The sequence below is a fragment of the Bos taurus genome, chromosome 18 (assembly GCF_002263795.3).
Source record: "Bos taurus isolate L1 Dominette 01449 registration number 42190680 breed Hereford chromosome 18, ARS-UCD2.0, whole genome shotgun sequence".
Taxonomy (NCBI): Eukaryota; Metazoa; Chordata; class Mammalia; order Artiodactyla; family Bovidae; genus Bos; species Bos taurus.
Genome location: NC_037345.1, coordinates 15564888 through 15580714, shown reverse-complemented (window position 1 = coordinate 15580714; position 15827 = coordinate 15564888). Strand labels below are relative to the sequence as shown.

The 15827-nt window shown below is 35.5% G+C and overlaps 1 protein-coding gene across 1 annotated transcript in view; it reads left to right on the top strand.

Moving 5' to 3' along the window:
- Positions 1-15478, top strand: part of ITFG1 (integrin alpha FG-GAP repeat containing 1) — a 299997-nt gene extending 284519 nt beyond the window's left edge. Inside the window, exons 15-18 of the mRNA NM_001038532.1 lie at positions 5334-5458; positions 6023-6105; positions 10698-10815; positions 14229-15478. Coding sequence (NP_001033621.1) covers positions 5334-5458; positions 6023-6105; positions 10698-10815; positions 14229-14288 — 386 coding nt within the window. The 3' untranslated portion in view covers positions 14289-15478. The remainder of the gene's footprint in view (positions 1-5333; positions 5459-6022; positions 6106-10697; positions 10816-14228) is intronic.
- The last annotated feature ends 349 nt before the right edge of the window (positions 15479-15827 follow it).

Here is a 15827-nt window from a genome sequence, read left to right as displayed (position 1 = left end):
GCTAAAATTTTTTTAAAGTATGCTAAAATGTAACTATGTCTTCATTTTGAGATTTTTTGATAATTTATTTTCATTATTCTTTTTAATAGTTTTTAAGTTTTCTTAGGAAATATACAGTTTTATTTGGAATTTATGTTCTATGATCTTCTTAACAGAGTATTGATAAATGTTTTTATTTGGTTCTTTTCAGTGAGGTAGTTATAGAGAAACAGTTTATAAGTCTAGTTTGATGTCTATTAAGTCAGTCTTTGCTAAGTATAATGAAATATGTATATATTTAACATTTACTTTAACAGTGTTTACTATATTTGAAGCACTCTTTTAAGCATTTTCATTCAATCAGCTAAGTCTACAAGGCAAAGTAATTCCATACCCCTTGCAATTAACTATATTGCTTTATAGTTTTACATACATAAACTTTATTAACAGTTATCCCTAAATTCACTGTTCCTTTTCATTATACCTTTCTCTTACTAACATAAGAATTATATAAAAAATTAGATATATATACTTTCCAATGATTTCATATTTCTGGGTAACATTAGTAGATGTTTAGCAGACTCCATAGCAGATTATAGTATTTAGATATTAAGTAACCCTGTCATTTAAATAGTTTGTTTAATTATGTTGAAAATACCTAGCAAGTAAATAACAGTCTTTAAAAGTGAGTTATAATAGGAGAGATTGATTTTTGGAATGCCAGTGTAAGGACTTCATGAACCTGCTGTCCCCTCCCCCCACCAATAAGCAAACAAAAAAAAAATGCTGGCTAAATAATATTAACTATTTCAGAACTCTGGAAATTAACCAAAGCCACAGAATGTTCTGAGCACTGTCTATCCAGGAGGAACTCCTGATTCTTAAGACGGCAGGGTCTGGGGCATTTTAACGTGAACTGTTTCCATCCCACCTCCCCTGTCTACTAAATGGTGCAGCAGCCATAAATAGCTAGGAGCCTCACAGTCAGTGGACAAGACTGACCTTTGGAGCCCCATTAAAATTCTCATCCCTATAACACTATCAGTATTTGTCTAAACTAGCAACTCCTTAGGAAATCTCCATTCTCAGAATGTTGGGGCTATCAGATTTGACTCAGAGTTCAACCTAGCACGGGGAAAAGAAAAGCCCAATCCCTTCAAAACATTACCAAAAACAATAGTGTGCTGGCAAAATCCCAGATGTAGTAAACAAAAGCCTGGCCAAAACATAAAAGGAAGTCCCAAGGCACTCGACAACCATAGGCAACTTGAAATGCTGGAACATCTTCTTGGACATCTAAAAACGTGCCTAGAAGGGAAACTACCTCATTTAATACATAGCTTGATTATGCTACCTTGAGGCACTGCTCAAGCAAGAAATGAAAGCGAAAGCTATCTTGTAAAAACACATACACATTAAAAAAAAAAAAATGCAGACAATAGAAAATGTGCACAGTGATGTTAGACTTAGTTAAAAGAACCTGTGAATTGGCTATTATAAACATGCTCAAAGACCTAAAGGAAACTAGGATTAAAAAACCTAAAGTAAGCATGACAACTGTGTCTCACTAAAAGAAGATACAAATAAGAAGTAAAGATCATTTTTAAAAATCAAGTAGAAACTCTAGAGTTGAAAAGTACAATAACTGAATCAAAAATTTCTGTAGAGTACGCAACAACAGATTTGAGCTGGAAAAAGAATTGTTGTTCAGTCGCTAAGTTGTGTCCAGCTGTTTGTGACCTCGTGGACTGCAACACACCAGGCTTACCTATCCTTCACTACCTCCCAGAGTTTGCTCAAACTCAAGTCCATTGAGTTGGTGATGCCATCCAACCATCTTATCCTTTGTCATCATCCCCTTCTCCTCTGACCCTCAATCTTTCCCAGCATCAGGGTCTTTTCCAGTGAATCAGCTCTTTGCATCAAGTGACCAAAGTCACTTGATTGGAACTTGAGCTTCAGCAACAGTCCTTCCAGTGAATATTCAGTTCACTGGTTTCATCTCCTTGCAGTCCAAGGACTCTCAAGAGTCTTCTCCAGCACCACAATTCAAAAGCATCAATTGTTCAGCATTCAGCCTTATTTATGGTCCAACTCTCATATCTGTACATGACTACTAGAAAAATCATAGCTTTGACGATATGCACCTTTGTCTATATGCATCACTATATGCAAAGTGATGTCTCTGCTTTTTAATACGCTAGTTAGGTTTGTTATAGCTTTCCTTCCAAGAAGCAAACATCTTTTTAGCAATCCTAAATATAGGTTAATTGCAAGTTTACAGAAAGAAAAAAAACCCTCAGAACCTGTGAAACCACCATCAAACATACCAATGTATGCATAAAGCAAGTCTTAAAGAGAGAGAAAAGTGAAAGTGGTAGTCATTCAGATGTGTCCAACTCTTTGCAACCCCATGAGCTGTAGCCCGCCAGGCTCCTCTGTCCATGGGATTTCCCAGGCAAGAATACTGGAGTGGGTTGCCATGCCCTTCTCCAGGGGATCTTCCCTCCCCAGGGATCAAACCCAGGTCTCCTGCATTGCAAGCAGATTCTTTCCCATCTGAGCCACCAAGGAAGCCCAAAATAGAGAAAGGGGCAGAATAAATATCTGAAGAAGTAATGGCTGAAACCATCCAAATATGATGAAAAACACTAATCTGCACATATGAGAAACTCAACAAACTGAAAGTAACTCAAAGAGTCACCACTGAGACACGTAAAGTATGAAAAATAGAGACAAAAAGAGACTTCATAGCAGCAAGAAGGATGCAGTTAGTTACATGTGAAGGAGCCTCAACAAGATTAACAGCCGACTTCTCATCAGAAACCACAGAAGGCAGAAGGGGATGATACATTCAAAGTGCTGAAAGGAGGGGAAAAAAAAAAAAAAAACACCTGTCAATCAAGAATTCTGTTGGATTGGCCAAAAAGTTCATTTGGGTTTTTCCATAAAAGCAGAGAAACCCAAATGAACTTTTTGACCAACCCCATATATGTGCCAAAGCTATCCTTCAAAGGAAAGTTATGACCAACCTAGATAGCATATTGAAAAGCAGAGACATTACTTTGTCAACAAAGGTCCGTCTAGTCAAGGCTATGATTTTTCCAGTGGTCATGTATGGATGTGAAAATTGGACTGTGAAGAAAGCTGAGTGCTGAAGATTCGATGCTTTTGAACTGTGGTGTTGGATAAGATTCTTGAGAGTCCCTTGGACTGCAAGGAGATCCAACCAGTCCATTCTAAAGAAGATCAGTCCTGGGTGTTCTTTGGAAGGACTCGTGCTACAGCTGAAACTCCAGTAGTTTGGCCACCTCATGCGAAGAGTTGACTCATTGGAAAAGATTCTGATGCTGGGAGGGACTGGGGGCAGGAGAAGGGGACGACAGAGGATGAAATGGCTAGATGGCATCACTGGCTCTATGGACATGAGTTTGGGTGAACTCCGGGAGTTGGTGATGGACAGGGAGGCCTGGAGTGCTGCGATTCATGGGGTCGCAAAGAGTCGGACACAACTGAGCAACTGAAATGAACTGAACTGAGATAAAAATAGAATTCATCACTAACAGCCCACTCTTCAAAAATACTAAAGGGAGATTTCCTAAGTGATTTACAAAACAACTGCATAAAGTAATTACAGATTTGTGTTGATGGGCTGAATATATAAAAACATAAATTTGTATAATAACAATAACACAAAAGGGTGGGAACTTTGGAGCAAAGTTGTTGTTATGTGCTAGGTATTAAGTTATTTTGTTAAGTTAATATGCTAGTTGCAGTTCCCAGGGTAACCACTAAGAAAACAGCTCAGAAAATATATAATAAAAGAAACTACAGAATTAAAATGCTGTAATAGAAAACAATTAAAAGAAAGCAGCAATGGAGAAATAGAAAAGTTAAAAAGACATACAGAAAACCAATAGCAAATAGCAGGCAAAAGTCCTACCTTATCAGTAATTACATTGAATGTAAATGGAATAAATACCCATATCAAAAGGCAGAGATCAGCAGAATGGATATTAAAATATGACTCAACTAGGTGCTACCTGCAAGAGAAACACTTAATATTTAAAGATATAAAAAGTTGAAAGTTTTAAAAAATGGGATAAATTGTACCATGAGAGTAACCAAAAGAGTTGAGTTTCTCTAGTTGCAGACTTGCCCCCTCTCACTGAAACTAGAGAAAGCCCATGCACAGCAAAGACCCATTAAATATAACCCATTTAAAATATATATCTGGAAATGAAACAACACTCCTAAAAACCCAGTGGGTCAAAGAAGAAATCACAATAGATACTAGAAAATAGGTGAATGAAAAAAAAAAAAAAAACAGCATACCAAAATAAATGGGATGCAGCTAAAGCAGTTCTTAGAGGGAAATTTATTATACCTAGAACAGTCTGAAATCAATAACCTAACCATCTATTTCAAGAAACTATAAAAAGAACAGCAAATTAAGCCCAAAGGAAACAGAAGACAGGATATAATGAGAGAAATATGTCGGGGATAGGAAATCAGAGAAAACCCAGCTGAACCAAAAGTTGGGTTTTTTAAGAGTAACAAAATAGACATACCTTTAGCTAGACTGTTCAAGAAAAAGAGAAGACTCAAATTACTAAAATCAAGAATGAAAGACAACTATAAACTTTGAGACCTAAAAAGGAAGCTACAAAAATGGCCAATAAGCACATGAAAAGAAAACAACATTAGTTATTAGGTAAATGCAAATGAAGGCCACAATGATATACCACTTCATAACCACTAGAATGGCTGTGATCAAAAGATAGAGAAAATGTTGATAAGAATATGGAAAAACTGGAACCCTCATATATTATTCTTACAACTGTGGAATGATACAGCCATTTTGGAAAACAGAAGTTGACACAAAAGCTTGTATGTGAATGTTCACAGCAGCATCCTTCATCAAGAGCACACACTACATGATTGCATTTATATGAATCTCCAGGATAGGCAAATGTATTGATATAAAAAAGTAGACTAATGGTTACCTGCATCTGGAAGAGCAGGGGTTAGAAATAGGAATAATTGCTAATGGTTATGGCATTTTTGGGGATGATGAAACTGTTATAAAATTTGATTGAAGATACTCAGAATCACTCAACTTATACTTGAAATGGGTGATTTTATGAAGTGTGAATTATTTCTCAATTCGCTGTTATCTTTAAAAAGTGAATTATTACTATTTATTATGAACCAGGCATTTCATTTCACATTTTTATCCTTATAAAGGTAAGTTATAGAAACCAAATTTTTAACATTTTATAATTTTAATATTTGATAAGAACAGTGTCTCCAAAGATGTATTGTTCTTTTTTCTTTTTTAAAAATAAATTTAGCTGGACAACTTAGCCAGTCGGCACATTTAGCTCTCCAACTACCATATAATGTACTTGGCTTAGGTCGAAGTGCCAATTTTCTTGATCATCTTTATGTTGGTATTCCACGTCCATCTGGAGAGAAGGTGAGTAAAAATTTACAAGTAATCTGTTTTTTAATATTTACTGTTTAAATATTGAATCTAAATATTTTCATTTCCTTTAAAGAATTTTAAAAATTCATTGGTAGTGACTGATCTAAGCTTATCTTACATACAGAACATTATAATTTGAAAATATACCTTAAGACTTCCTACCCCTCTTCTTCCCTGCTTTTTCTCATCATTTTCACCATCTAACATACCAAATATTTTTATTTTTATTACTGTCAGACTCCACCTCAACTTGAATTTTAGTTCCAAAGCAGCATTTGTACTTAACACTTTGAACAGTGCCTGCTACAAAAGAGTGTTCTATAAATACTAGTTGAATTAATGTATCCATAAGACAGAAATATAATCCTTCCCTGAAAAGATGAAGAAATTTTTGCAAATAGGAGCCCTATTTGGAACCTTATATATATAAATTTAGCTTAATCCATACCTAGGATTTCAATTTATTAAAGAATACTTAAGCTTTTTCCTTATTTAGAATAATCATGTTTTTAAAGTGTACTGAATGTTAAATGTTCTTAAATATTCTTTTTCTAGTCTGTACGAAAACAAGAATGGACTGCAATCATTCCAAATTCTCAGCTAATTGTCATTCCATATCCTCCCAACGTTCCTCGAAGGTAATGTCCTTGCTTGAATTGAATTTGGTAAAAATACTGTCAACTCTGAATCATAGACATCTTTTTAAAGCTCTGTTTCTGTTGTGTTCCTATGAGTGTCATCACTTAAGTTTGCTTACAGCAAACTTTAAATGGCTAAACATACCTATACATAAGATCCCTGACATTTTCCACGAAGAACAAATTAGACTTTATTAGAAAAACAGCAGGTTAACTAGGGATTTATACATGTTCTGATTAAATAAGCTGGTCTTCAGTTATTAAATAAGCTGATCTGATGCGAAGAGCTGACTCATTTGAAAAGACCCTGATGCTGGGAAAGATTGAAGGCGGGAGAAGGGGATGACAGAGGATGAGATGGTTGGATGGCATCACCAACTTAATGGGCAAACTCCGGGAGTTGGTGATGGACAGGGAGGCCTAGCGTGCTACAGTCCATGGGGTCGCAAAGAGTCGGACACGACTGAGCAATTGAACTGAACAGAACTCAGCTTACTGGCCATAAATTCTACAATTTTAGGCTGCTGAACTTCACAAGCAATGATCTTTTTAGCAAATGCTTTGAGAAGTGGTTTATGTCCCACAGTGATTAGGCAGAAATTTTGAAGTTCAACACACCCAGGCAAGAAACTCAAATCTACTGCTAGCTGACTAAAACAGGAAGCTATTCCTTGTTGTCTCTGAAGGACTGTACAGTCCATGGAATTCTCCAGTCCAGGATACTGGAGTGGGTAGCCTTTCCTTCTCCAGGGAATCTTTCCAACCCAGGGATTGATCCCAGGTCCACTTGCAGGCAGATTCTTTACCAGCTGAGCCACAAGGGAAGCCCTTCTACACTGTAGAATGGGAGGTAAAATACCTGCCTTACAAGGATGAGGATGAAATGTGCTTACACAGTACCCAGCATATATTGTTTTCAGTGAATGATAGGTATTTTTATCCTTACTAGCAGAAGGCAATGGCACCCCACTCCAGTACTCTTGCCTAGAAAATCCCATGGACGGAGGAGCCTGGAAGACTGCAGTCCATGAGGGTCGGACACGACTGAGCGACTTCACTTTCACTTTTCACTTTCATGCGTTGGAGAAGGAAATGGCAACCCACTCCAGCGTTCTTGCCTGGAGAATCCCAGGGACAGAGGATCCTGGTGGGCTGCCGTCTGTGGGGTCGCACAGAGTCAGACACGACTGAAGCAACTTAGCAGCAGCAAAACATGTTCCTTTTATAATGTACCATTTAATTCTAAATCTTTATCTGTTCATTTTTCTTTAACTTATTAGGTTGATTCCATTATTTCAAAAAGTAGGTGATAAAGGTATTCATTAACACTTAAATTTCATTGGGAAAAATAGAACTTGTTATTAAGGTCATTCTGATGTCAATATGAAAAAAATAACCTATGAGTATGTGCCTAGTGGCTTATTATATTTCTTCTCAAAATACATGCTACACTGTTTTCTTCTTCCAGTTTTATTGAGATACAATTGACATACAGCACTATGTAAGTTTAAGGTATATGGCATTATGATTTGACTTAGTTACATCATGAAATGGTTATCACAGTAAGTTTAATGAACATCCATTATCTCACATAGGTACAAAGTTAAAAAAACAGAAAAAATATTTTTCTTGTGATAAGAACTCTTAGGATTTACTCTTTTAACAAATTTCATAAATAACATGTGGCAGAGTTAATTCTGTTTATTGTGTTGTACATTACATTCCTAGTATTTGTTTATCTTATAACTGGAAGTTTGTAACTTTTGACTGCCTTCATCCAATTCCCTCCCCTCATACCTCCCATCCCTGGTAACCACAAGTCTGAGCTTTTTCTATGATTTTTTAAAAATAATATAACTGACCTACAACACTATGTTAGTTCCTGTTACACAGTATGTTGTTGTTTAGTCACTAAGTCATGTCTGACTCTTTGTGCCCCATGGACTGCAGCATGCCAGGCTTCTCTGTCTTTTACCATCTCCCGGAGTTTGCTCAGACTCATGTCCATTGAGTCAGTGATGCCATCCATCCAACCATCTCATCCTCTGTCGTCCCCTTCTCCTCCTACCTTCAGTCTTTCCCAGCATCAGAGTCTTTTCCAGTGAGTCAGTTCTTTGTATCAGGTGGCCAAAGTATTGGAGCTTCAGCTTCAGCATCAATCCTTCCAATGAATGTTCAGGGTTCACTTCCCTTAGGATTGACTGGTTTGATCTCCTTGCTGTCCAAGGGACCCTGAAGAAGCTTCTCCAGCACCACAGTTTGAAAGCATCAATTCTTCCACACTCAGAATACAGAATACAGTGATTCGATGTTTCTGTACATTTCAAAATGATCACCACAGTCAAGTCTGATTACAGTCTGTCATCAAAGACATTACATAAGCATTGACTATATTCCCCACATTGTACATTTCATATCCATGACTCATTTACATTGCAGCTGGAAGTGTGTCCCTCTCAGTCAACCCCACTCATTTCTCACCTTCCCTCTCCCCTCCCTCTCCCCTCTGGCAAACACTTATTTATTCTCTGTAACCCTGTTTTGTTATGTTTGTTCATTTGTCTTATATTTTTTAAATTCCATATAAATGAAATCATACAGTATCTGTCTTTCTCTTTTTTCACTTAGCGTAATACCCTCTAGGTCCATCCATGTTGTCACAAATGGCAAGATTTCATTCTATTTTATGGCTAAGAAATACTCCATTGTGTGTATGTGTATATGTATAAATGTGTGTATGTGGAAAGAGAGTGAGGACTCACGTTCTTCTTTATCCCTTCATCTATCAATGGGTACTTAGGTTGCTTTCACTATCTTGACTATTATATATAATGCCGCAGTGAACATAGGGTTGCATGTATTTTTTCTAATTAATGTTTTCATTTTCTTTGGATAAATACCCAGAAGTGGAACCAAACTACTTAAGAAAACAACTCTATTACAGCATTATGTTTGAAATAAGATAACATCAAAAATGCCAGTTACGGTCTGAGTTCAGACCTTTTTAATGAGTCTATTAAAATTTTGAAATATATAACAAAATGAATCTACACAAAACTATATGAATTATAGTACTTCTAGATCATGTAATATCATGACATAGAACAATCTCTTAAAAAGAGTGGTAAAATAAAAGACAATAAAGGGAAAATGCACTTAGAATATATATAATAAGCAATGATTTGTGATTTTAGAAGATAACTATGCATATACATTTATATATATAGATAGATACATAGATAAGAAACTGAGAAGAATGACTACTTCTGAGTAAGAAACTGAGTATTGGCCTTTTAGTATTTTTTATTACCAAAATTCCTTTATTCATTTTTAATCTATTTTTAAATTAAAACCACCCAAAAAACCTCATGAAAGGACTTTTTCTTAAGTATGAAGTAAGGTACTGAGAATAGTTAACCTCAACTAATTAACAGTATTTAAGGTTTTCTTCCTCTGAGTTTCTGGGAAATTCTGTTATAGCCTTTATTCAATGAGCTCAACATTCTTCATGTTTCTCTTGCTCTTTCTGAAAAACAAATGTTCCTTTCAAATTTATGTACATAATAAAAACCAAATTGATTTTAGTTTGAGGTATACTTTGAGATTTATTGACGAGAGGCTAACTTACGGATCAGTAAATTTAATTATCCCCAAATAAGTCAATCACTGCTTGCAATTTATCAGAATAATTCTTACCTTTATTAAAATTTAAAATGAAAGTATATCCATTATCTATTTTCAGAGAAAACAAAAAGTTCTTTACATATAACCACCTGCAGTGTTGGTGATACAGACTTCAGTTTTAGGTTTTTCATGGTTTTCAAGGGTTTTGAGGGTTTTATGTGGACTGTTTTAGAAGAAAGAGCTAGTTATATTATTTATGCTAATGCTTGTATATTGCCATTGAAGGACTAAAATCATTTTGTAAGAAGTCTCACAGTGCCATTGTAATATTGTAAACCTTCCAATATGACACTTTGCACAAGTACTTATCTACACCTGGGGGACATAGGGTTATTTTACTTAGTCATAGTAAACGTGAATAGGGGTCAAAAACTAAGATACAGAAATCTTATCAAAATCATGTGACAATTTAACCTTAAAGTTCAAGGTTTCAAATTCAACAAGTCAAACAAGACATAAAAAGAATGTCTAAAATTGCCCAAAGTACCCTTAATAAGTTTGTCATAGAGGTGCTGGTGGTTGTTCAGTCACTAAGTCGTGTCTGACTCTGCAACTCCATGAACTGTATGCAGCACGCCAGGCTTCCCTGTCCTTGACTATCTCCTGGAGTTTGCTCAAGAATAATTCTCACAGGAGCAAGGAAAAGTATCAAAGCATCTCAATCAAAAATTCTTTTCTGTTTCATTTCTTTAAGTAAAATCTGAACTCTGCTGGTTTGTCAATATTCTTAACCCTATATAATTTTAATTACTTTTGTTTTACTTGTAATGAATTGGATATAGGTGGAAGAATTAATGAATGACTGAACTGATTATTAATTAATAAGAACTTTTGCTTTTTGGTCACAATAGAATTTTGTTATTTTTAAGTTAAATGTGGAATTTTAATTCTTCTCTTTTCATCTACAGCTGGAGTGCCAAACTGTATCTTACACCAAGCAACATTGTTCTACTTACTGCTATCGCTCTCATTGGTGTCTGTGTTTTCATCTTGGCGATAATTGGCATTTTGCATTGGCAGGAAAAGGTTTGTTCACTTAAATGAAACTTTGATTATTTATAATAGTAATATGTTGCTTTTTTAACATTTTTTAAATTAAAAAACTATCTTTAACTTTTTCACATGACTAAGATTTTCTGATTTTTCAAGTTCTGTCCATATTATTGATGATAATTTCTTTCATCTCCTTAAGTTACTAATGTCTCAGTGATTCCTACAAATCAAAGAAAACTATGTATTTTAAAATTCTGATACTACACAAAAGTAATAAAGTGAATACCCTCAAATCAACAGGTATATCAAAATGCTTAATTAGAAGTAATTTCATAATGGCCTTAAAAACAATAATCATTTCTTAAATGAACCTGTGTTCATTATTTACTGTTAATAATAAAGCCATGGACTTTTCTTCCAGGGAATAGTAGCTATCTGTTTATAAACAATTAGAGCAGAGAGAGTTTAGGTGGGAAGTAACAGGGTGATAAACATCCTTGCCATCTATTAATACCAGGCATGCTTTGCATTAAACAAGACTGATTTCTGTTCTATAGTATAACACCATAAATAATAATTAAAAACAAAACTCCAGACGTATAATTTTATATAATGTTAATGAGGAGAAACAAAAGGCTTTCATATAAATTTATTAGTTATTTAGATATAAAGAGGAAAAGTTAATTTCTATTTGTATATGAATTCATTACACAACTAGGAGGTTCCAAAAATGTTCTCCAAAAAGGGCTTCTTTGTCACAAAGATGTCTTCCTTTTTTGCACCTATTCCCTTTAGACTGTTATGCTTATAATGATCATTTTTTAACTAAAATTACCATCTGTTTTATGTTACCAGTTTTAACTATGAAAGAGAATATATTATTGTTTTAATAAATGTTCATAGGTTTGTCTGTCCAAAAAAATCACTCCTTCCATATAAAAAATGATAACAAAGTTACATATTCAGTTGCAACTTAAGAAGATAGATCATGGCAGAAACCAACACAACACTGTAAAGCAATTATCCTCCAATTAAAAATAAATGTTTAAAAAAGAAGAGGTAAGATCAGAGGTGACCCTAATTTACTTTCATCTGAAGTTTCAGAACATAGTATGAAATATTATATAGCTCTAGACCTATGAAGGAAAAGAAATTAATTTTATTAATTTTACAATAGGTCTGATTACAGTATAAACAGACTCACAATGATGATACAGTGGCTAAAAACTAAAGTTTTAAATACAAGAATGGATCGAAATACATATTTGTAAACTGCCTCTTCCTGTGGTACTGTGGTTCTTCTTCCCCTTGGACCACTTCTCTTTCACCTATTGGCTGTTCTTTCTGCCACAGTGTCTGCCCTATGCCCTCTTCTTTATACACATTCCCCTGCCACTTTCAGCGCACTTCAGTCACTCAGTCTTGTCCGACTCTTTGCGGCCCCATGAACCCCAGCATGCCAGGCTTCCCTGTCCATCACCAACTCCCAGAGTCCACCCAAACCCATGTCCATTGAGTCAGTGATGCCATCCAACCATCTCATCCTCTGTCGTCCCCTTCTCCTCCTGCCCTCAATCTTTCCCAGCATCAGGATCTTTCCCAATGACTCAGTTCTTTGCATCAGGTGGCCAAACTACTGGAGTTTCAGTTTCAACATCAGTCCTTCCAATGAACACCCAGGACTGATCTCCTTTAGGATGGACTGGTTGGATCTCCTTGCAGTCTAAGGGACTCTCAAGAGTCTTCAACACCACAGTTCAAAAGCATCAATTCTTCGGCGCTCAGCTTCTTTACAGTCCAACTCTCACATCCATACATGACCACTGGAAAAAGCATAGCCTTGACTAGACGGACCTTTGTTGACAAAGTAATGTCTCTGCTTTTGAATATGCTGTCTAGGTTGGTCATAACTTTCCTTCCAAGGAGTAAGTGTCTTTTAATTTCATGGCTGCAATCACCTGCCACTTTAGTTTTATCTAAAATCATGGCATGAGCTATCCTCAGATATGCCCAGCCTTCAGTTCAGTCGCTCAGTCGTGTCGGACTCTTTGTGACCCCATGAACCGCAGCATGCCAGGCCTCCCTGTCCATCACCAACTCCCAGAGTTCACCCAAACCCATGTCCATTGAGTCGGTGATGCCATCCAGCCATCTCATCCTCTGTTGTTCCCTTCTCCTCCTGCCCTCATTCTTTCCCAGCCTTCATCTCTCTCTAAAGCTCCCTCCTTCCAACTGTCACCATGACACTTCTACCCAGATCGATTACAAACAACTTAAAACTAGTTTCTTTCTTACTCACTACAGGATTTACCAGTTGCCCTCCTGTATGTGCCTTCATACAATCTCTGAAGCTGACTCCACTTCTGAATTCCTTACATCAGTACTTTAATTTAGTTGAGTTCAACTCCTTGTTACATCCTCCCTGTCCTCCCAAATTCCATTCTCTCCCCTCCACTCCATTTATCACAATGCTGCCAGATTACTCATCTTTTAGTCTTAATCATGTCACTCCTCTGCTCAAAAACCTTTGGTGCCTACCCCCTGCCTAAAATGTGTAACCCACTAGCCTAGCCTTCATGGTACAGTCTTCTTGTGACTCCACCATACACTTTTCCAACCTTTCTCTTACTAGTTGCTTCCATACATCCCATGCTCCTGCCAGATTTCCCAGGATTTTCCTGCTCTTCCCCCATCTTATAGTGAATGTCCCTCTTAATTTCCATAAATGCTGTCTTTCAAAGCTTTCCCTTTCATCATGCCAACCAAAAGTAATCTCTCAGAATTTTGGTAACATTTTTCAGCTTTTATCCTGAAAGAGTTACTGCTTATGTTTTAGTAACATTTTTCAATTTTTATCCTGAAATAGAGTTATTTAGTATGTTTTTAGTATGTTTTTCATTCTAGGCTTTAATAAACTCCATGAGAGCAAGATATAAAACTGAGGAGTTTTCTAATCCCTCAAAATTCCAAGTACATGGGACTTAACCTAGTGGTCGAGTAGTTAAGAATCCATCTTCCACTGCAGGGGGCACAGGTTCCATTCCTGGTCAAGGAACCAATATCCCAATGCAAAATCAATAGGTTAACCCCAAAATAATTAATGCACTTTAATATAATTAGATTCAGCAGTATTAAGAACGGGAAAAATGTAATAGTTGATTCCATTCTTAAAAATCTAATGTTTACTCCTACTTTCAAATAAATAATACATAACAAACTAAGCTTTTAAGGAACAATGCTTGTTGGTTTTTTAAATTCAATTTAAGAGATCATTAATTATAGAATAACTACTGTAAACTATAAAAATATTTCATAAGATTATTGCATAATAAAATCACACTTTTACCTACTAATTGCTGAGGGCTTTTTTAATTAACCATTTCATATTTCAGAAAGTCTTTGACATTTTCTTATCATTTATAAACCAGTCTAAAATTCTTTTTCAGAAAGCAGATGATAGAGAAAAACGACAAGAAGCTCATCGATTTCATTTTGATGCTATGTGACTTGCCTTTACTACTGCATAATGGAACAGCTATTCACTTGATTAACTGAAATGCTAAACTTGGCTTATAGAATAAAATAGATTTTGACTATTACTGATAAATGATACATCCCTTGGTAATTATTGGAAAATGTTCAAATAAATATGGCCTGAATGTGTTACAAGGTCTTTTTTTAAAGTACTTTGTTTACAGTAGTTTGGTTCTTTTTTCACTTGTGCTGTACATTTTTTTCCCTTTGTGGAATGTGTTGCATGTACTCAGGTGTTTATGTATTTATAATCTTATTAGAATAATGATGATGGGAAAAGACGTGTAAATAAAAATTATTTAAATGAGCAAGGTTTTTTGTGTTCCACTTGAATCAGTCTTGCTTCTTAGTCTAACAATGCAAATTATACTTCTGTGACTGTATCATAGGTAAGTTCTTAACCGTTCACCCTCATGATAGCAGGTGAGGGGTCTTTCACTGATGTCATACAATATAGTGGTTGGGTACTCTGGCTTTGGAACCACAGTCAGGCTTGCTTTAAACTCTTGGTCACACCATTTACAAGCTGTTTGCTGAACTTGGCTAACTGCTTAAGCCTGTTTTCTTGTTTATAAACAGAGCTAATACTATTACACAGTTGAGTTATAATATACATTAGATAGGATAATGTATACAAAGTACATAGCTTGGTGCCTAGCACAGAGTAAGGTTTCAATACGTGGTAGTTGTCGTTACAATTATTCTTAAATCATTTTTTACAGACTTCTGCAACTAATTATCAAAATATATAGACTTCATAGGATTTTCTTTTCAGGTATTTGGAAATCATAGTCTTAGGAAAGCCTAAACTCTTCATGGTTGACACCCTATATAAAGGTTTATTACTTTCTTATATTAACTGAAAATTATAATACCCTTCAAGAATTAATGTGCCCCAGTAATTTTCATTTGAACATAGATCCTTATCACATGGTAGTGAAAAGCATTTGATTTCTTGAAACATCTGGGAATGCAAATCTTCAATCACATTTCTATTCTCAAACGCTTGTAAGAGTCTGTAATTTACATTCAGACTTCAATGCAAATTTTTGTGAACTTCATCAAAAAGTTGCATCTAAGTTTATATGTCAGTGCTAATAACTTCCTAACATGCAAACGAACATATGATGGATATAAAATATAAAAACTTGTTTGAAAACAATTTTGTTCGTGTTACTTTTTTTTCTTACAGTTTACTGAGAATGGCGTGTGTATAAGTGGTTTACTTTATGTACCTAAGCATGGCTTTGTTTACCTAAGTCTTCTAATAAATATTCTGTATTGAAACAAAGTAGTTTGGGGAATGTGTAAATAATTACTTTGGCCCATGATAAGCCTTAGAGGTTATGAGGTCCACGCTAGACAGGCATCTCCCAACTATAATACCCAGTTAAATTCACTAAACCTTCATCAGCCTACAACACTGTGCCAGGCTCTGTTTTACACTGTCCTTAAAGACAGGTAGGTTTAGTATCTATTATCTGATACAGCATGAGTTTTAAAACTCATTG